The sequence below is a fragment of the Mercenaria mercenaria genome, chromosome 2 (assembly GCF_021730395.1).
Source record: "Mercenaria mercenaria strain notata chromosome 2, MADL_Memer_1, whole genome shotgun sequence".
In the NCBI taxonomy this organism is placed as follows: Eukaryota; Metazoa; Mollusca; class Bivalvia; order Venerida; family Veneridae; genus Mercenaria; species Mercenaria mercenaria.
Window position 1 is genome coordinate 18,671,844 of NC_069362.1, and position 22,247 is coordinate 18,694,090.

The 22,247-nt window shown below is 36.1% G+C and overlaps 1 protein-coding gene across 4 annotated transcripts in view; it reads left to right on the plus strand.

The window, feature by feature from the left end:
- Positions 1-21,535, plus strand: part of LOC123563414 (FAD-dependent oxidoreductase domain-containing protein 2-like) — a 79,063-nt gene extending 57,528 nt beyond the window's left edge. For all 4 annotated transcript variants that reach the window (XM_045356201.2, XM_045356203.2, XM_045356204.2 and 1 more), the window contains exons 7-12: positions 5,679-5,924; positions 9,221-9,387; positions 11,614-11,779; positions 14,593-14,828; positions 15,758-15,881; positions 16,653-21,535. In XM_045356201.2, coding sequence (XP_045212136.1) covers positions 5,679-5,924; positions 9,221-9,387; positions 11,614-11,779; positions 14,593-14,828; positions 15,758-15,881; positions 16,653-16,821 — 1,108 coding nt within the window. In that variant the 3' untranslated portion in view covers positions 16,822-21,535. The remainder of the gene's footprint in view (positions 1-5,678; positions 5,925-9,220; positions 9,388-11,613; positions 11,780-14,592; positions 14,829-15,757; positions 15,882-16,652) is intronic.
- The last annotated feature ends 712 nt before the right edge of the window (positions 21,536-22,247 follow it).

The window sequence follows — 22,247 nt, forward strand, 5'->3', positions numbered from 1 at the left end:
AATAATGCCCCTTTTTAACTTATAATTTTTTGTTTAAAGTTTTATAAAGTGTTTACTGGCAAAGCTCTAATTCAGAATCAAGCACCTAAAAGTCGAGCATGCTGTCTTACAGATAATTCTTGTTGGCCTAAGGTCCAAATGGACTGGTCCATCCACTGGCACCAGAACAGAAAGAAAATGCCTCTGTACATGTTATACCTTACCCCTAGGTATTCTGTAAGAACCATGGTCATGAAGGGGAAAATTTACTAACCCGTACAATCGCGCATATCATACTTAAAACATGCAGTTCGGTAAATTTGTACTATGGATATCAAATATGTGGTGATTTATTATGTCTCCCCCAGGAGACATATTGTTTTTGCCCTGTCCGTCCGTCCGTCCGTACATCACACTTCATTTCTGAGCAATAACTGGAGAACCATTTGACCTAGAATCTTCAAACTTCATAGGGTTGTAGGGCTGCTGGAGTAGACGACCCCTATTGTTTTTGGGGTCACTCCGTCAAAGGTCAAGGTCACAGGGGCCTGAACATTGAAAACCATTTCCGATCAATAACTAGAGAACCACTTGACCCAGAATGTTGAAACTTCATAGGATGATTGGTCACGAAGAGTAGATGACCCCTATTGATTTTGGGGTCACTCCGTCAAAGGTCAAGGTCACAGGGGCCTGAACATTGAAAACCATTCCCGATCAATAACTAGAGAACCACTTGACCCAGAATGTTGAAACTTCATAGGATGATTGATCATGAAGAGTAGATGACCCCTATTGATTTTGGGGTCACTCCGTCAAAGGTCAAGGTCACAAGGGCCTGAACATTGAAAACCATTTCCGATCAATAACTAGAGAACCACTTGACCCAGAATGTTGAAACTTAATAGGATGATTGTACATGCAAAGTAGATGACCCCTATTGATTTTGGGGTCACTCCGTCAAAGGTCAAGGTCACAGGGGCCTGAACATTGAAAACCATTTCCGATCAATAACTAGAGAACCACTTGACCCTGAATGTTGAAACTTCATAGGATGATTGGTCATAAAGAGTAATTGAACCCTATTGATTTTGGGGTCACTCCATCAAAGGTCAAGGTCACAGGGGCCTGAACATGGAAAACCATTTCTGATCAATAACGAGAGAACCACTTGACCCAGAATGTTGAAACTTAATAGGATGACTGTACATGCAAAGTAGATGACCCCTATCGATTTTGGGTCACTCCATTAAAGGTCAAGGTCACAGGGGCCTGAACATTGAAAACCATTTCTGGTCAATAACTTGAGAACCACTTGACCCAGAGTGTTGAAACTTAATAGGATGATTGGTCATGCAGAGTAGATGACCCCTAACGATTTTGGGGTCACTCTGTGAAAGGTCAAGGTCACAATGGCCCGAACATTGAAAACCATTTCCGGTCAGTAACTAGAGAACCACTTGACCCAGAATGATGAAACTTCATAGGATGATTGGTCATGCAGAGTAGATGACCCCTAACGATTTTAGGGTCACTCTGTTAAAGGTCAAGGCCACAGGGGCCTGAACATGGAAAACCATTTCCAATCAATAACTTGAGAACCTCTCGACCCAGAATGTTGAAACTTCATAGGATGATTGTTCATGCAAAGTAAATGACCCTATTGTTTTTGAGGTCACTCCATTAAAGGTCAAGGTCACAGGGGCCTGAACATTGATAACCAGTTCCAATCAATAACTTGAGAACCACTTGACCCAGAATGTTGAAACTTCATAGGATGATTGAACATACAGAGTTGATGACCCCTATTGATTTTGGGGTCAGTCTACTAAAGGTCAAGGTCACAGTGGCCTGTTCATGTAAAATCATTTTTTGGAAATATCTTGAGAACCACTTGACCTACATTGTTGAAATTTAATAGGATGATTGGACATGCAGAGTAGATGACCCCTATTTATTTTGAGGTCACTTGATCAAAGGTCAAGGTCACAGGAGCCTGAACAGTGACTTGAGAACCACTAGGCCAAGAGTGTTGAAATTTAGCGGGATGACTGGACATGCCAAGTAGATGATCCCTATTGCAGCCAGCCATCAGTGTCTCTTTGACTTTCGCTCCTGACCCCTATTGACGTCTTGCCTATAGGACTTTGCATTGGGGGAGACATGCGCTTTTTTACAAAAGCATTTTCTAGTCTTCCATTGTGTCCCGGTCACATTTCTTCAATACTTCTTATCTTAGAAAAACAACGCGTAGTTTATAGTTATTTCAACGTTACACAAAAAACTTGCTTGATCTTCCCTGGTGAAGTTCCGTTCTAGATTACAAAACCATTCTGATTGGCTGTTGTGAAAATGTATGTCAGTTGTCATTTTACTACACGTGTTCGCTAAAATACGAAAATGCAGCATAAATGTGCAAAATGAATAAAATAAACAGAACAGATGCAGACCAATGTACGATTTCAAATTAAAGATCATATACAAGATGAATTTCATTCATCATTTCCAGTTTTAGTGTAAAATTGTATTTTTTTTAAATTCTGTTTTTGTTTGTTTACATTTCGCCAAACATGTGCACACTGCCGTGACCTCTAGACCGGATGTTCATTAGGGAAGGTCAAGCAAGTTTTTTCTGTAACGTTGACGAAAGCATAAAATATGTTGATAATCTCAGCAATATCACGGGTGGTAAACGCGCAGTCCAATTCCCACTGGGAATACGCTAAAAATGGGTTGCGCGACTTCCGGTGCTGGTGTTGCGCATCAATATATACAGAATCGAGGTAGGTGGGTTTTCGTTTTTGTAAATAATGACATATTTACAAGTGCTTTCGAAAAAAAGCAAAATGCTATTCAACACAAAAATGAATAAAGATCATATGTGTGAAATATCAACTTATTAATTTAAGAATTGGCCCTGTTATCACGAAAACTTTGCTGGCTCGAGCTGTCAAAAAAGCATGGAATCATGAAAAATGCAAATTTTCTAACTCTTGCGCCTTCTTTCTGGAAATGTGACGCTTCTAATGATCAAACGCGTGTAAAACAGTCATGAATATTACATACACTTGAATGAAATGTTGCTTTTGGGGAAATGATTGGCAAAAGATAATTGGGAATGGGGTTATGCCCCGGGAATGGAGATGCGCGTATACATTATATACATTATGATGTATACGAGCAACTCCATTCCCGGTGCGCAACCCCATACCCAATTATTTTTTTGTCAATTATGTCCCCGTAAGCAGGATTTGAAGCAAATAATTTTGATATTCATTACTTTATAACATTTGAGTTATCATAAAAAGCATCAGATGTCCTCAGATTAGGCATATGAGGTCAGAAACTCCCATTTTTGTTGATTTCATACTTTTTTCACGCTTCGTGTTGCCAGAGTTTTTGTGATAATAGAGATGAATCATAAATTACAAACCAGATATTTTACATATATGATGTATAATCATATTTGTGTCGAATAGCATTTTCCTTTTTTTAGAGAAAATTTATTCTTGTCTCATAGTAAGCAAAATCATCAAAAAACTTCACATACCTCAATTTCGTCTTTTTTTACGCGCAACACCAGCACCGGACGTTGCGCAATCCATTTTAAGCGTATTCCCGGCGGGAATTGGATTGCACGTTTACCACCCATGAATATGGAATATATATTGAGACAAGGTGACTGGTGCACGATAGAAGATAAATTATCGCTTGTTCAGTATACTAGGTACCCATTCCCCGAACTGCACGTTTAAGTTAATAAATTTACGATTGAAACGGGGGTTAGTATATTTTCCCGTTCATGACCATGGTTCTTATAGAATACCTAGGGGTAGGGTATAACATGTACAGAGGCATCTTCTTTCTGATCTGGCACCAGTGGGTCCATCATTCAGTTTGGGCGTATATTATTAATCGAAGGGGTGTCCACTGACAGTTTACTGACTGAATAGCAAACAGTGCAGACCATGATCAGCCTCCGCCAGCAGACTAAAGTTTAATAAGGTTGTCACCAGAAATTACAGGGGTGTATAAATAAACACTGTCTGACTAAAATATCCAATTGTATTAATTTGAGAGGAGTCAGAAGCTGCTAAATTGCATGGATGACTTTATCACATGAAAGAATTTTCACAAAGCCCAGTCTAAGGTTTGCAAGATCCAAGAAATCACTCTGTTGATGTCAAGTCCTAGCAGACATGAAGTTTTTGTATAAATGCCAGTTCAGTATGAAAGTATGGTAAATAGTTGAACTGTGCCATGGGAAAACCAACATAGTTGGTGTGCGACCAGCATGGATCCAGACCAGCCTGCGCACCCGCGCAGTCTGGTCAGGCTCCATGCTGTTCTCTTTTAAAGTCTATTGGAATTGGAGAAACTGTTAGCGAACAGCATGGATCCTGACCAGACTGCGCGGATGCGCAGGCTGGTCTGGATCCATGCTGGTCGCACACCCACTATGTTGGTTTTCCCATGGCACGGCTCAGTTGAATAAATCACTTAATACTGAGTATGGTCAACAGAAAAAGATACTGGCATAAAGTAGAGACTAATTTGCAGACTTGATTGTTTTGGGAGTATCTTCTGTTGGTAACTTTGCAAATTCAGGAAGGGTAATTGAAAAAGTGAGTGTGTAGTTGATGCAATTTCCTAAAAGGGAATAGTTCCCTAGTGAGGTACATCTGACGGTAATTCAGTCATTCTGTATGATACTATGATATAGTTTTTTTAGAGAATTGGAGTTCTTTGTTTAATGTGAAATTAACTGTAAATCAATTGAAATCAAATATATAAGGAGATTGTAGGAAGATAGACCACATCTAGGCAGAATAAAGACAGCTATACTACTTTAGATATTTTCAAGATCAAATAAGCATGTTAAATTTGCTACAAAAAAAAATTAAACAGTTAATTTTAAGTGACTTAATGAAATTTATTATTGACAAAATTGGCAGTTTTCTTAGAAGTTCTTGGTTTGTGAAAAAATAAAAATAATTTGATGTGTTCAAACAGATTCTTTTTCTTTATTACCGGTACCTTATTATCGACCAGCCTTGTCTATGAATGAAATACACATCTTGTAAAACTGTTACAATTGGAATAGCTTGGACCTTTTGTAATATATTTTTAAAACACATCAAAATCTTTGGTTTTTATTGTTTGTGGATGATCAGTAAACTTCCTTTGAAATATTAAGTGCCTTCTGTGAACAGATTATTGAGTTCCTTTTTCTTGAGTTTATACCTCTTCCATATTGTACGTGATTGAGGGATGAACATTGATGATTGAAATATATATGTCTTCAAAGGGATGCAAATATTATTTTTCATTTTTGTCGTGTTTTTTGTTTCTTAATGCTTTTACGTATTTTACTTGACAAGACAGGTGGCTCTAGAGCAGTGCTTAGGTTTGTGTCATGTCCACTCTAAATTCTGTCTGGCATACATATTATGTGATCTTGAAATGAAGATATAAGTCATTTTGGAAGAATTTTTGACTGGTTCAGTGGTAATAAACTCAATGTAATTAATTGAGTTATGCAGATTGGGTACATATTGTATCTCAGTGTCTATATCTATATGTTATACTTAGACATATACCCGAGTCATAATAATATTTCCGACTGCCAACATCTCTTCTGATCTCATATCCTGGACTAGCTGAAGGGATATCTAATCATTGGTGATTTTACTTTTCAGGGCTATTAACAATGAACTACTGGATACTTACCAGCTTAAGTCTCTAGATGGAGTACTGGAAGCTTCGTTAAGTGAAGTTTCCATTGTTAAATCACCAGAGGGCAAACTCATGCTGAAGATAGTAGAAGATGGGTCAGTGGGTGAAGAAATGAATGAAGATGAAATGGATAATTTTGCTATGAGAGAACCATATGATAGAATTATAAGATGTCTTGGATTTGTGTTTGATACAGATATTTTCAATAGGTAAGTTAAACCTTTACCCTGCTAAATTTCTAAAATGAACTTGTCCATCTTTCAATTTAGACAGTGCCATTAACTGTTGAAAGGGGTACTTACCAAAAATATACTGACTGAATGGCAAACAGTGCAGATCTTGATCAGACTGCATGGATGTGAAGGCTGATCATGATCTACACTGGTCGCAAAGGCAGAATCAGTCGTGTCCAACGTGATAAGGGTTAATATAAAATTGTATTCACACATTCCCTGTAAACTTTTACTGATAAAGAGATTTATTCTGATACAGGTATTTAAATCGGCTTTAGTTTGAGGTATGCCCATTTCTAAAAAAATGGGACAGAATTTGAATAAAGTTAAGAAGTTTTGTAACTTAAGCTGTTAAATGGTTTGAGACAATCCTTTTAAAGTTTGGTCCTTTGATTTTTAAAGCAACTTGTCTGCTGTATTTCTTTTTGTTGTGGGCTTATTAGTCCCCTACTGGTTGAAAACCAGTTTCGGGGACTATAGGAATGCGCTTTTCCGTCATTCCGTCTGTCCGTCCGTCCGTCTGTCCGTCCGTCCGTCCGTCCGCAATTTCGTGTCCGGTCCATAACTCTGTCATCCATGAAGGGATTTTAATATTACTTGGCACAAATGTTCCCCATGATGAGACGACGTGTCATGCGCAAAACCCGGACCCCTAGCTCAAAGGTCAAGGTCACAATTGGAGGTCAAAAGTCAACAGGGCTTTTTTCCTGTCTGGTCCATAACTCTCCCATCCATGAAGGGATTTTAATATTACTTGGCATAAATGTTCCCCATGATGAGACGACGTGTCATGCGCAAAACCCGGACCCCTAGCTCAAAGGTCAAGGTCACAGTTGGAGGTCAAAGGTCAACAAAGCTTTTTTTCTGTCCGGTCCATAACTCTCCCATCCATGAAGAGATTTTAATATTACTTGGCACAAATGTTCCCCATGAGAAGACGACATGTCATGTGCAAAACCTAGACACCTAGCTTAAAGGTCAAGGTCACAATTTGAGGTCAAAGGTCAACAAGGCTTTTTTCCTGTCCGGTCCATAACTCTCCCATCTATGAAGGGATTTTAATATTACTTGGCACAAATGTACCTCATAATAAGACGATGTGTCATGCACAACTTTCAAACCCCTAGCTCAAAGGTCAAGGTCACACTTAGCAGTCAGATGTTAACGTAGCATGAACAGGGTCTGTTTCGTGTCCGGTCCATAACTCTGACATTCATTAAGGAATTTTAATATCACTTAGCACAAGTGTTCCCCATGATGAGACGACGTGTCGTGCGCAAATCCCAGACCCCTAGCTCAAAGGTCAAGGTCACAATTGGGGGTCAAAGGTCAATAAGGTTTTTTCCCTGTCCGATCCAGAACTCTGTCATCCATCAAGGGATTACAATATTACTTGGCATAAATGTTTCCCATGATGAGACGACGTGTCATGCACAACACCCAGTACCCTAGCTTAAAGGTCAAGGTCACACTTTGAGATCAAAGGTCAAGAGGATTTTTTTCCTGTCCGGTCTATAACTTTGTCATGCAAAGCAGGATTTAGATATCAGTTGGCACAAATATTCCCCTGGATGAGACAACATGTCATGCGCAAGAACCAGGTCCCTAGGTCTAAGGTCAAGGTCATATTTAGAGGTCAAATTCAAGAATGACTTTGTACGGAACATTTCTTCTTCATGCATGGAGGGATTTTGATGTAACTTGGACCAAATGTTCACCACCATGAGGCACCCTTGTTTTTAGAATTACGTCCCTTTGTTGTTACTATAAATAGATTTTATTGTAACTTTTTTATTACTGGCGATAGAGAAAAATCGAGACCACTTTTCTGTGGTACAGCATGCATGTTACATCCAATTTTTAGGTGTATTTTGGCCTATCTCTACCTGGTAAAGAGTTTCTTGTGGACTTATATTATATAGATTTTTTTTTTTGTTTTTTTGAAAGATTAATTTCCCTTTGTTGTTACTATAAATAACTTACATGATAACATTTTTATAATCAGCCAAAAAAAATCAATATGAAAACAACTATAGGTTTTTATATATATAAATTTTAATTCAAGTGTTTTGTTATAACATATTGTATATATAGTACAATATTGTTTATACATCATTGACAGATATCAGTTCATTATGTTATACTGCAGTAGAGAAAATTAGGTGCCTTCCAGTAGGGGACTTTGTATTGCATGGCAATACTTCATTCACTTGTTTAGCAATGCATTGCTGTCTGGATTGCTCTGTGCTTTTGGAAATCAACCCTTACCTTCTGTTGTGCCCCCCCCCCCCCCCCCACGAGTAGTGGGGGCATATAGATTTGGTCTCATCCGTGTGTCTGTCCATTTTTCCGTGTGCCTGTGCTTCCGTCCGAAGTTTTTGACACACCTAGCTCAAAAGGTATTTGATATAAATTGATGAAACCTTGCATGAGTCTTTATCATGATATGAACTTGCGCACCTCCTATTTTTCATCTGGCTCCACCCTCTGTTTCCAGAGTTATGGCTCCTGAAATAGTCAAAAATGCACATTTTTACCTTGTGACATGCCTAGCAAAAAAGTATTTGATGTAGATTCATGAAACCTTGTATGAGTCTTAATCATGATATGAACTTGTGCACCTCCTATTTTTCATCTGGTCCGCACCCTATTTTCAGAGTTATGGCCCCTGAAATAGTCAAAAATGCACATTTTCACCTTGTGATGCGCCTAGCTAAAAAAGTATTTAATAAGAATTGATTAAATCTTGCATGAGTCTTTATCATGATATGAACTTGTGCACCTCCTATTTATCATGTGGGTCTGCCCCCTATCTTGATCATGATGCACACTTGCACACTTGGCGTTCTTCTTGAGAATTGTATTGCTTATTACAGAGTTATGGCCCTTGAAATAGCCAAAATAATGGATTTTTTGTTTGTGATGCTCATAGCTCAAAAAGTATATGGCTAAGAATACTGAATCTTTTTCATAAAATGTTAGTTTAGGCTCTAGTACCCCCTTAAGACTGTAAACATTTGAATTATTGCCCCTTATTTGTGACAAATGTACCAGTCGGGGGCACTCCCTGTGTCCTACAGACACATTTTAGTTTCTGTTAAATTCAAGTTCATGGATATATAAAAAAAATTACACATGAATTTTGTGCATACTTAGTCTAGTTGTTGATACTAATAAAAATGTTCACATGTGTTCGGTAACAATAAAATAGTAATTGTTAAACTAATTAGATAGCAAAATAAGAAGGAAAGTTTAACGATAAATATTTACAGTTCGATGAAAGTAAAACATCCAAAGGGCAGAGCAAAGAAATACCCATCTATTAAGCACAATTATGAGTCTGTGGATCACAAGGGAATGTTTGTTGCCGGAACTGCCTCACACTCACTTGATTTCCGGAAATCTGCAGGAGGATTTATCCATGGATTCAGATATACTGGTGAGTTTATATACAACAAAAGTAATGTTGTCATAGTATTTCTGTCACAGCTTTATGGCCAAGTAAGGCTGAAATACAGTAGGAAATAGTCCATCAAATTTAGTGTTTACTGGTATTTCAGATGCACTAGAGATATTATTTTGATTCAAATATTAATCCTTATCCTACTAAGTTTCTATAATGAACTTATCCATCTTTCAGTTTGGATAGTACCATTAGGTTTTAAAAGGGGTGCTGACCAAAAAGATACTTACTGAATTGGGAACAGTGCAGATCATGATCAGACTGAATGGATTTGCAAGCTAATCATGATCTGCACTGGTTGGAAAGGTAGAATCTGTTGTGTCTGGCATGATAAGGGTTAATATGTTGCCACTTTATTTTTTATTAGCTCATATGTCCTGATTCAGAACTATTTTTAGCTCACCTGTCACAAAGTGACAAGGTGAGCTTTTGTGATCGCGCGGCGTCCGTCGTCCGTCGTCCGTGCGTGCGTCCGTGCGTGCGTCCGTAAACTTTTGCTTGTGACCACTCTAGAGGTCACATTTTTCATGGGATCTTTATGAAAATTGGTCAGAATGTTCACCTTGATGATATCTAGGTCAAGTTCGAAACTGGGTCACGTGCCATCAAAAACTAGGTCAGTAGGTCTAAAAATAGAAAAACCTTGTGACCTCTCTAGAGGCCATATATTTCACAAGATCTTCATGAAAATTGGTCAGAATGTTCACCTTGATGATATCTAGGTCAAGTTCGAAACTGGGTCACGTGGGGTCAAAAACTAGGTCAGTAGGTCTAAAAATAGAAAAACCTTGTGACCTCTCTAGAGGCCATATTTTTCATGAGATCTTCATGAATATTGGTCAGAATGTTCACCTTGACGATATCTAGGTCAAGTTTGAAACTGGGTCACGTGGGGTCAAAAACTAGGTCATTAGGTCTAAAAATAGAAAAACCTTGTGACCTCTCTAGAGGCCATATTTCTCAATGGATCTTCATGAAAATTGGTCAGAATGTTCAGCTTGATGATATCTAGGTCAAGTTCGAAACTGGGTCACATGGGGGTAAAAACTAGGTCAGTAGATCTAAAAATAGAAAAACCTTGTGACCTCTCTAGAGGCCATATTTTTCATGAGATCTTCATGAATATTGGTCAGAATGTTCACCTTGATGATATCTAGGTCAAGTTTGATACTGGGTCATGTGGGAACAAAAACTAGGTCAGTAGGTCTAAAAATAGAAAAACCTTGTGACCTCTCTAGAGGCCATATTTCTCAATGGATCTTCATGAAAATTGGTCAGAATGTTCACCTTGATGATATTTAGGTCAAGTTCGAAACTGGGTCACGTGCGGTCAAAAACTAGGTCAGTAGGTCTAAAAATAGAAAAACCTTGTGACCTCTCTAGAGGCCATATTTTTCAATGGATCTTCATGAAAATTGGTCAGAATGTTAACCTTGATGATATCTAGATCAAGTTCGAAACTGGGTCACGTGGGGTTAAAAACTAGGTCAGTAGATCTAAAAATAGAAAAACCTTGTGACCTCTCTAGAGGCCATATTTTTCATGAGATCTTCATGAATATTGGTCAGAAGGTTCATCTTGATGATATCTAGGTCAGGTTTGAAACTGGGTCACCTGGGGTCAAAAACTAGGTCAGTAGGTCTAAAAATAGAAAAACCTTGTGACCTCTCTAGAGGCCATATTTCTCTATGGATCTTCATGAAAATTGGTGAGACTGTTCAGCTTCATGATATCTAGGTCAGGTTCATAACTGGGTCATGTGCCGTCAAAAACTAGGTCAGTAGGTCAAAAAATAGAAAAACCTTGTGACCTCTCTAGAGGCCATATTTTTCACGAGATCTTCATGAAAGTTGGTGAGAATGTTCACCTTGATGATATCTAGGTCAAGTTTAAAAGTGGGTCACGTGCCTTCAAAAACTAGGTCATTAGGTCAAATAATAGAAAAACCTTGTGACCTCTCTAGAGGCCATATTTTTCAATGGATCTTCATGAAAATTGGTCAGAGTTTTTTATCTTGATGATATCTATGTCACATGTGCTGAAAAACTAGGTCACTTTGTCAAATAATAGAAATAACGACGTCATACTCAGTTCAACACTGGGTCATGTGGGGATAGGTGAGCGATTCAGGACCATCATGGTCCTCTTGTTTATATAAAGCTGTGATAAGAATCTGAAGGCATTATATTAAAAAAATTTCAGCTCAAGCATTATTCAGGTTACTAGAGTGGCGTTACCACAGTGTACCATGGCCATCTGTGAGTGCACCTACCAGTCAGCTGTTGACACATATTGTAAGACGTATAAATGAAGCTTCAGGATCATACCAGATGTTTTCTGTCCTCTCAGATATTGTCATTCTACAAAGGTGAGTGTATGTGCTATACAGGCCTCCTAGTGAAACCTTTAAAACCTTTAAAAACCTTTAATTTCAGAGCAAACCTTTAAAACCTTTAAATCTTCTGAAAAAACCTTTAAAACGGCCAAATAGCCTGTAATTTTCACTCAAAACCTATATTTTTGTTCAGACTGCTTGCCGTGCCAGTTTAAAGCAAGTAATGGTTATACTACTGTATTTCTTTCCCCCTTTTAAGTGTTGTTATTAGGATACTGCTTGTGTATCTTTCATCTTGAGTTTTTAGCTCGACTATTCATAGAATAGTGAGCTATTGCACTCGCCCATGCGTCGGCGTCGGCGTCGGCGTCTGCGTCCGCGTCCGCGTCCCGATTTTGGTTAAGGTTTTGTATGTAAGCTGGTATCTCAGTAACCACTTGTGGGAATGGATTGAAACTTCACACACTTATTGACTGTGACAAACTGACTTACATTGCACAGGTTCCATAACTCTATTTTGCTTTTTAACAAAATTATGCCCCTTTTTCGACTTAGAAATTTTTGGTTAAGGTTTTGTATGTAAGCTGGTAACTCAGTAACCACTTGTGGGAATGGATTGAAACTTCACACACTTATTCACTGTGATGAACTGATTTACATTGCACAGGTTCCATAACTCTATTTTGCTTTTTTACAAAATTATGCCCCTTTTTCGACTTAGAAATTTTTGGTTAAGGTTTTGTATGTAAGCTGGTATCTCAGTAGTTACTAATGGGAATGGATTGAAACTTCACATACTTGTTCACTATCATGATTTGACATGCACTAAGCAAGTCCCATAACTCTACTCTCTTTTTTTTCAAAATTATGCCCCTTTTTCGACTTAGCAGTTTTTGGTTAAATTTTTGTATGTAATCTGATATCTCAGTATCCACTAATTGGAATGGATTGAAACTTCACACACTTGTTCACTGTCATGATCTAACATGCACTGTGAAGGTCCCATAACTCTACTTGGCATTTTTACAAAATTATGCCCCTTTGACTTAGCACTTTTTTGTTAAGTTTTTGTATGTAAGCTGGTATCTCAGTATCCACAAATTGGAAAGGATTGAAACTTCACACACTTGTTCACTGTCATGATATGACATGCAGTACAGAGGTTCAATACCTCTACTTTGCATTTTACAAAATTATGCCCCTTTTTCAACTTGTATTCATTCAATTGACAAGGCTGTTGAATAGTCGAGCGTTGCTGTCCTCCGACAGCTCTTGTTCAGAATGCTGTTGTGTTCACCAGAGCACATACATGTAGTAAATACCTATATATATTATGTCTTTTCAACGAGAATTCCGACAAAAATAGCCTTTATTAACTCTTTATTTTTTAATATTTTACCTAAAAGGCCTTTATTTCCATAGATTGGAGCCTTTATAAAAACCTTTATTTTTGTTCAGGCCTGCTAGGAGGCCTGGCTATAATTATTGTCATTTTGCACAGAATTGATGAGGTCATTGTTTTTCTAAAGACTTCCTTAAACAATCCTTTCAGATATTTGTGTTTATGTCTTCTGCCCATTTGGCAGTAGTTATAAGGGATTGTTGACAGCTGTGTGCATGGGTCTGTAGCATCAGGCTTGAGTACTTACAGTTAGATGACAGGCTCACCAAAAAAGCCAAAGACTTGGCTTGAAAATCCTTTCAGATTTAGGATTTTGATCTTTATAACAATGTGTTAAAAGGTCATATCAGATATTTTCCGTGCTAACAGATGTTTTCATTTTGACTGCAAGGGGGAAATTGTATTTGGTACCTTAGACCATATTTTATATGCAAACATCAATAAATTTCCCTTACTTGTAAAAGAAGTCACCCCGGATTAAGAATTCTTCTACACTTATTATTTTCTAATCAAAAGTGACAGATTAAGACATAGACGGTATAATTAAAGACAGTTATATCTGAAAGTAACACAAAAAACAGTTTCATACTGAATATTTTACTTCAGTTAGTGCCTGAACTATAATTGAAATGTACCACATTTTCTTTTTGCTGAACAGACAGTGTAACTTTGTCAAAATATCATAATAGTTTGATAAAATTATTTGGTACTGGATGTTCAATTTTTTTTTTTGGTGAACATGAAGTGTATTTAAATATTTTTGGAGTAGTTTTGTAAAAAATTGTCTGAAAAGTTTTAAGTCCTGTATTGTCAGCAGCCTATACAACAGACTTTTTGCATATAATTTTAGATTTAAACTAAATTTAGAGATACAGTTTTAACGTCAAGTTCAAAAGACATTGTGATCAATTTTATCCACATTGCATGCCATTTATTTGATTTCCATTGGCAGAGAAAGATTTCTGTTAAGAGAGTTGCATAATCTGCTTTCAAGTCACGGAAAGCTTAGCATCATTTAGGAAACATTCTTAGAATTTATAAAGGTTTTATATCAACGATGATTGATTAGATTTGGTACATATTGCCACAGGGAATTTGTTTGTAATACTTGTTGTTACGTCAGTGGTTTCCTACACATTATTGTTTTCAGGATTAAAACATTCAAAACTTTATGGTGATAACCTATGTTTTACCTTATTGATACAATCATTAGTATGCCAGTGAAAAATGGGTGCAGACAAATTATTCTTTGTTTTGGGTTTTACATAGCTTGCTTGAAATTTTTCCATAAGAATTAAGTGAAATCTGTGAAAGTTTGCATTTGACAGGCATTGATACAGGTATGACATATGCTGACAATTGCAAAATACACCTGCAGATAAATATAACGGTATAATATTTACTTACAATAGCTAAATAAGAAGTCATTGTTTTCATATTTCAGCAATGATACATACACTTACTTGGAAGAATTTCCTATAAACCTCATCCATGAGCTACCACAGATGTCCGGCCATGAAGCGTCCCGGATCATTGTAATCAACTTACAGTATGGTATCTCATTTTCTGCCCCAGGAAATGACATATTCCGCATAGATCGTGCCACTGGGGACCCATCTGAAGCCCATCAGTCCAACTTTCTCCATCCAGCACTGTATTACTATGAAAAGCTACCTTCAGGTTTGTATTTGTCATATCCCTGTACCAATGAGAATCATATATAACTGATACATTTAGAAGCTAAATAGAAACAAAACTGTAAAATTCCTTTCCTTATAATATTTCAAAATAGCAGTGTAGCAAGTAAGATGCCTGGGAAACAATCATATCTATCTTTATTTGTTGTTCTACACATAGGTGGCTATCTCTGCATTCGAGGAATTGGACAGTCAGAATAATAGAGCCATTATCTCCATATATCACTGAAAACATGAACTGTTTAGTAATTGTCTGCAATAGGTCTTAAAGTTATATTGTTTTCAAACATTTTACTTCAGATATTCACAATCAGTTTTATTTAATAGCGGCACAATCAGACATTTTTGTCTTCAGAATTTACAATTGAAAATGAAACCTTTGATGTAGACAATACTTTGACCTTTAAATAATTAATGGTTTGCTGTGTTACAAATTCCTGTTTTTATTTTATCTCAAATCCTATTTGACAGTTAATTGTCTCCCCAACTGTTATTAAAATGTGAAAATACTTGCAATTATATTTTTGAAGAACACCCACATCTTTCCAATACATGTGTACTTCCTCAATTCTTTCCAGGAATTGTTGATATGTGATACGGCATGGTATTGTTCCAAAAATAATTCCATGTAACATAAGATTTCAAAGAGAAATGAGCCATGCCATGAGAAAACCAACATGGTGCATTTGCGACCACCATGGATTCGGACCAGCCTGCGCATCCACGCAGTCTGGTCAGGATCCATGCTGTTCGCTAACAGTTTCTAATTGCAAGAGGCTTTGAAAGTGAACAGCATGGATCCTGACCAGACTGCATGGATTCATAGGCTGATCTGAATCCATGCTGGTCACAAATGCACTATGTTGGTTTTTTCCTTGTGTGGCTTGAATATTATTTCTTGTATATTTTTAGAGCAACAAATGAAATACAAACCAACAAAAGAACACTTGCCAAGACCTGCTGCCCTCCATCATATTGTAGAAGATTTCCTTACCACATGGGATGGTGCTATATCACACATTTTGCCACTGCGCAGGTAATAACCAGCAGTCATCTTATTCATAGTTACATTAGTCGTTTATGGATGTAAGATATATATAGCAAGACTATTGCCAAAGCACATTGCTTTGGGCATATTTGCACTACACAATGGACTTTGGTTAACTGATATTTTTAAAATGAACCTCAATTACTGCTATGTGATATATTTCTTACTGATAAAAGAAATCTATAGCTCCTTTTCTGCTTTGAGATATGTCTCTTACTGGTATTTCAGATCCATACCTTAACTACTGATACGTGAATTTAAATATCTCTTACTGCTATGTGATATGAGCCGCACCATGAGAAAACCAACATAGTGCATCTGTGCAATCTGGTCTGGATCCAAACTTCTCGCTTCCAAGGCCTGTTGGAATTAGAGAAACTGTAGCAAACAACATGGATCCTGACCAGACTACTCCGATGCGCAGACTGGTATGGATCCATGCTGAATGCAAATGCACTATGTTGGTTTTCTCATGGTGCAGCTCATATTATATATTTTAATAATGTAGGAAATATGTAGCTTCCTTACTGCTATGTGATAAATCTCTTACTGGTATTTGCTATCTGTATCTATCATACTGATGTTTTGATCTATTACTCGTACTGCTATGTGATATTTCTGTTACTGATATTTGAAATGTCATTACCTGTTACTATCATTTGAGACTATACTTCTATCTCTGATATGTGAATCCAGTTACTTTTACATTAAGGTCCACATTATTTTGCATTCTAAGTATTGAATTCTGTGTCATTTTAGGTTTATCGAAAATGTCTTGGACTCTGATAGAAGAAACTTCTTTGCTGAAGACTGTATGGAAATGGCCTTAACCCACACAACAGTTCCCCACAGCTGTCAGGAGTTCTACATGAATGGGCAAGGTTTTACAGGCAGCGATTTATACCACACATACACCAGCAGTAGCTAGGATGAAAAGCCAACAGCCAAAATATCAATGCATAATTTACACTTGTTACAGCATAATGGAGTGGCAGAAATACCTTTATTTTAATAGCTAAAAAGCCAAAACTGGTTACAGTTATACTGCTGATTTACAAAGATCTGCATTTTATAAGTAGAAAAACTAGACCTTTGCAAAATAATAATACTAAATTTTATGGTAATTAAGTGATTAGGAAAAAGGTAGAATCTCAAGTCTTGATTTATTCAGTTCTTCTTTTTTTAATTCTTATAAACATTGTTGCCATTCTGAATTGTACACTACCACTCAAAACATCTCTACACGTTTATAGGTGGACTTTTCGAAGAATAAAAGCTATTGTACTCGCCCTCACGTTGATGTCAGAGTCACACCTTGGTTAAAGTTTTGCATGCAAGTATGTTTAGCTTAACATTTAGAGGCAGTTAGCTTTGAAACATATTTTTTCTATTTCTAGGTCAGTTACCAACTTCACTCGGTCAAGTCCATACCTCTGACTAATGCAGATATTGAATTGAGACTTCACATGTGTCATTAAGGTTATAAACCTAGGTGATAGCAAGTCCCAGAATCTGACATGCATTTGGTCTAATTATGCCCCCATTTGGACATAAAGAGTCCTGGTTGAAGTTTTGCATGCAAGTACATATAGCTATTATTTAAAAGCATAGAGCTTTGAAACTTTTTTCTAGGTCAATAAGCAACTTCACAGGATTAAGTCCCATAACTCTGACATGTAATTTGGGCAAATTATGCCCCATTTTGGACTTCAAAATCCTGTTTAAAGTTTTGCATGCAAGTTACTATCTCAAAACTAATGCAGACACTGAATTGAAACTCTATATGAGCCGTGCCATGGGAAAACCAACATAGTGACTTTGCGACCAGCATAGATCCAGACCAGCCTGTGCATCCGCGCAGTCTGGTCAGGATCTATGCTGTTCGCTAACGGTTTCTCTAATTGCAGTAGGCTTTAAAAGCGGACAGCATGGATCCTGACCAGACTGCGCGGATGCGCAGGCTGGTCTGGATTTATGTTGGTCGCAAACCCACTATGTTGGTTTTCCCATGGCACGGCTCATGTATATTTTAACATTTAGGTTATATTCCGCTTCTGGGACAACAATTCAAATAGTCGAGGATTGGCTGTTTTATGGACAGCTCTTGTTTAAGATATATTTGATATGTACTTTAATTTCGCAGTCTTAGTTAACAAAGGCTTGTGCTTAATGATTATCTTCACTTTTTAAGAGATATGCCATATGTATACATTCTAGGAAACAAAGTTTAGAATGGTTGTCTGAACTTTATGGTGGCTTTATAAAGTTGTACTTTGTTTAACCTCTCTGGGAGAGAATTCCTTCATTAACAACTTGTTCTTAAAGGGCATCTTGATTGCATGTATGTAATTCAAATAAGGTATACATATACCAGAATTATACAAGAGAAAATATATTGTTTTGTTAAGTTAGAACTTAAGACATTAAGATGCATAAAAATGACACTACCTAAGTTTTAATTTTAATTGATGATATACAGACATAACTTGAATACTTCAGTTTGAACTGTTGATGTGCAGACATAACTTAAATACTTAAACTTTAATTGATGATGTACAGACATAACTTCAATACTTAAATTTTTGTTGATGATGTGCGGACATAACTTCAATACTTCAGGTTTAGTTGATGATGTACAGATATAACTTCAGTACTTAAATGATTTGAGTAATCTTCATTTTTGTTTGACCTTGCCCTGTGAACACAACACAAAGGTATACAATGTATAGTTTTTGTAAAGTGTTCTGCTGTTTTTGATGTCTGTGAATGAATGTAGATAATGTGTTAAACTTGTGTGCCATATTGGGTGTAAATTGAAACAATGCCAAAATTATACAGTGTTCTCTTGATAGTGGACAGTACAGGCGTTATTTTTGATACGATTTTATGCAAGTCATATGACACTTTCTGTCCGAAATTGTATATTTTTAGGGCACATGAAAGTTACTCATGTCTGTTATTATTAATTTCAGAGGTTCAACCATTAAAGGAATGTCTGCCTTTAAGTAAACTTTGCATAAAAATATGAATGAAAGAAGTAACGTTTGATTTTTCTTATACCATATCTAAAAATGTATTAGTGTTTCTTCTAATTTCTGTGTCATCTAATGATTGAGATGAACATATATTAATGAATGGATATCTAGTATTTGAATTCATTTCTTTGTCTGAAGAGAAATGACAGTCCTTTTTGATACCCAGACATCTGTTTATAGCATTATAATAATTATGTTTCCCTGTCTATATTTAAACTATTTCCCTTTTTTAATTTTCTCTTTTTCTGAATTAATTTAATAAGATAATTTTATAATTAAGAAATAATAAATATCAAAATTAGGTTTATCATAGAATAACCAGAGTTTGGAGTTCCTATGCCTATGAATATATCACTAAGGCTGAAGGCCTGAGTGGTATATTTCTATTCATGAGAACTCCAAATGAGGGTTATTCTAAGATAAACCTTATTTAGATACTTATTATTTCGATTCTAACATGGCTTACTTCAAATAACATTAGACGGGACTCAGAGAAGTATTTCTATCAAACGTAAATTAAAACAGCGTGCTATGCCGCAGCATTTAGCCAAAACACGGTGCGCGCACAGCATAGTTTAAGGTCGGTTTATTGCAGAATAACCAGACATAGATTTTGCTCTACAAGTATGTAGGTTATTAGCTGGTCTTGTTAGAATCAGAGTTAATCCCAGTGGAAAATGCAAAGATAACTTTAACTGATTGTCTTGTTGCAGTTTTATGCTTGCTTTGAAGCTATTTGTTAATTAGCGATTCTGTTTCAGCTGATTCCAATTTTTGTTCTTTGCTGACCAATTTTTTTTCATGTGCCTTGGTTGTTTGTTGCTATGACAATAGGTACTATGTTATATCTTGAAAAGTTTGATAATTATTTGCTTGGACATTTAAATGTTTATTTGTTGGAAATTATATGTGCATCAGTGCCAGACTTCTTTGTAGCAGGTATCTGTAAACATATTGCTCAACTTGGATGTACATATTTTTAAAATGATGAAAGGATTAGTACTTAGTACCAAATAAATGTTTCTGATTTAATTGTTACTAGTAGTTTACTGGTTGGTTGTATTTGAGGAATAAATTGTGGTAACGAAGTTTACATTTAGGATAAAAATTAATTTGGGCTGAAGATGCAGGTGAAAGGCCCTCGCATATACTTCAAACAGTCCAATTTAGTTTTTATCCAGATGCTAACTACTTAATATCAGTTTATTCCTTAAATTTACACTTTTTTGCATCAATTTATTTGATCCATTGTTACATGGTTTTAAAGTAAATGATCTCTGAAATGGCAAAGTGGTCCAGTAACGACAGCTGTTTGGAGCAGCAGAAATTCTAAAATCGCATGATGATGATCACAATGTATGCATTCCATGAGCAACTTTGAGGAAATGCATTTTTCTCATGATGGCATGACATATGTAAACAGTCATTGCCAATTGAGAAAATGACTTCAGGAATAATCTGCAGTCTTTGGGGTTGCAATATTAATTGGTGATTTGCGTACATCAGCTATAGCTTTATCCGAGGAAATGCATTTGAAAGTTGTAAATATCTTCTTGATTTCAGATTTATGCACACGTGCTATAGAAACCTCTTCATTAGTTGTAATGAGTTCTTAATCTCTCCTAGCAACAAGTTTCACAGAAGTATTTTACAAAAAAAAAAAAAAAAACATGTAGCGTATGTTATTTGATTGAAAGTTCTGTTTTACAAGATAAAATGAAACTTGTTTAGGTTGGCTTAAATGAAATTATTGACCATCATTATGCTTGCCAGTAAATAAATGAGCAGCTGCTTAAGAATAATAATGTTATAGTTTGCACATGTACTTTAATTGATTAAAAACAGTTTATGTTAAGTTTTCAGCAACTCGGTGTGAATTTACTCTTTTAAACATTTTCTGTATCTTTACATATATGCACAAAAGTGTCTGATTGATTTACATATAATAAACACAGTGTTATTTTGTTGTTGTTTTTATAAAATATATTTAGTTCTTCTATTGTTTCAGATTATCACTAAAGCAGGTTTACCAGAATACTATTTTATACAGTATGTTACGCTGTATCCATACCGTAGTTATGGAATTTAGAGTTATGATGCCCCATGGCTGTATATGTTTATTTTAAACTAATTCATTTTAGCTCAAAATTAAGCTTAATTGAAAATTGAGCCCACTTCTTGGAAAATTAAGTTTTGTTATCATAGTTTAATATTAGCCCAGTGGGGTTCAAACATTCAATCTACATTTTGTGTGTCCAGCTGCTACACCATTGTTTCCAACAGCTAAAATATTACAATGAACTCAATTTATTAAATACCAAAAATTCATTTTCGTTTTATGCTTTACGTATAAATATCAAACAATACATTATTGCATGTTCGTGTCTGGTAATTGTTAAGGACCTTTTTTTACAAATGCTTTGCTACAAAATTTTGCACAACTAATATTTTAGCCATTGCTTTTTACTAGTACTTCTGCTCACAGCTTTTCTGTTTGTTTGTTAGTTGTTTTCAATGAACACTCCTTTTTAAAGTGACTTTAACTGCATAGATTGTTTATTTTTATATTAAAAGAAATAAAATAACAAAATAAATGCTGCAACACAAGTGGTATTGCTTTTTTCTATTTTGACAATAAAATCCTTTAATTGTAATAGTATGGTCCACATGTCCCCCTCCTGTAACCTCTCCATGGCTTTGTGGTTAATCACCTGATTATAGGTGCCAGCTCTGGATTCGAAATTCTTCCATTTGAGAAGTGATCAAGTTGTATGGTTGTAACTGGGTAGATATATGTGGAATGACTGGAAAATTTGATTGTGTCGATATGACTGTCAAAATCCAATTGTCAGTATTGCTTGGTAAAATTACCTTCTTGACGAGATTCGCTCTCAGTTTGTATCTTACACATATGTTGTATATAAAGCCAGGTGGTTCTAGCTCCTGATAAAAGTTAATGTGAGCCTGAACATTAATGCTTGAAAACAAAGACCTTTAAAAAGTATAAAACTCCACGATTCACCTAGATACTGTTTCCAAAAAATATATGACCTTTGTTTGCAAACTAGACGTCAGAAGGTTTTGTTAAAACTGATGTTTTCACATTATGCTGGGTATTGATGCAAATTTTATTCATCAGGTTGCTAGAATTTAACTTTTCTGTATAAACAGGTACTATTGAAACATTTCCGTTATATTAAAAAAAATTTCGAACTACTTGATTAGTGTCAAATGATTGTGTACAGTCATTCTTAGGAAATATAATTGTCATGATCAGTAACCAGTTGCTCAATGAAGCACAGCTGATTGAAGGACCAAA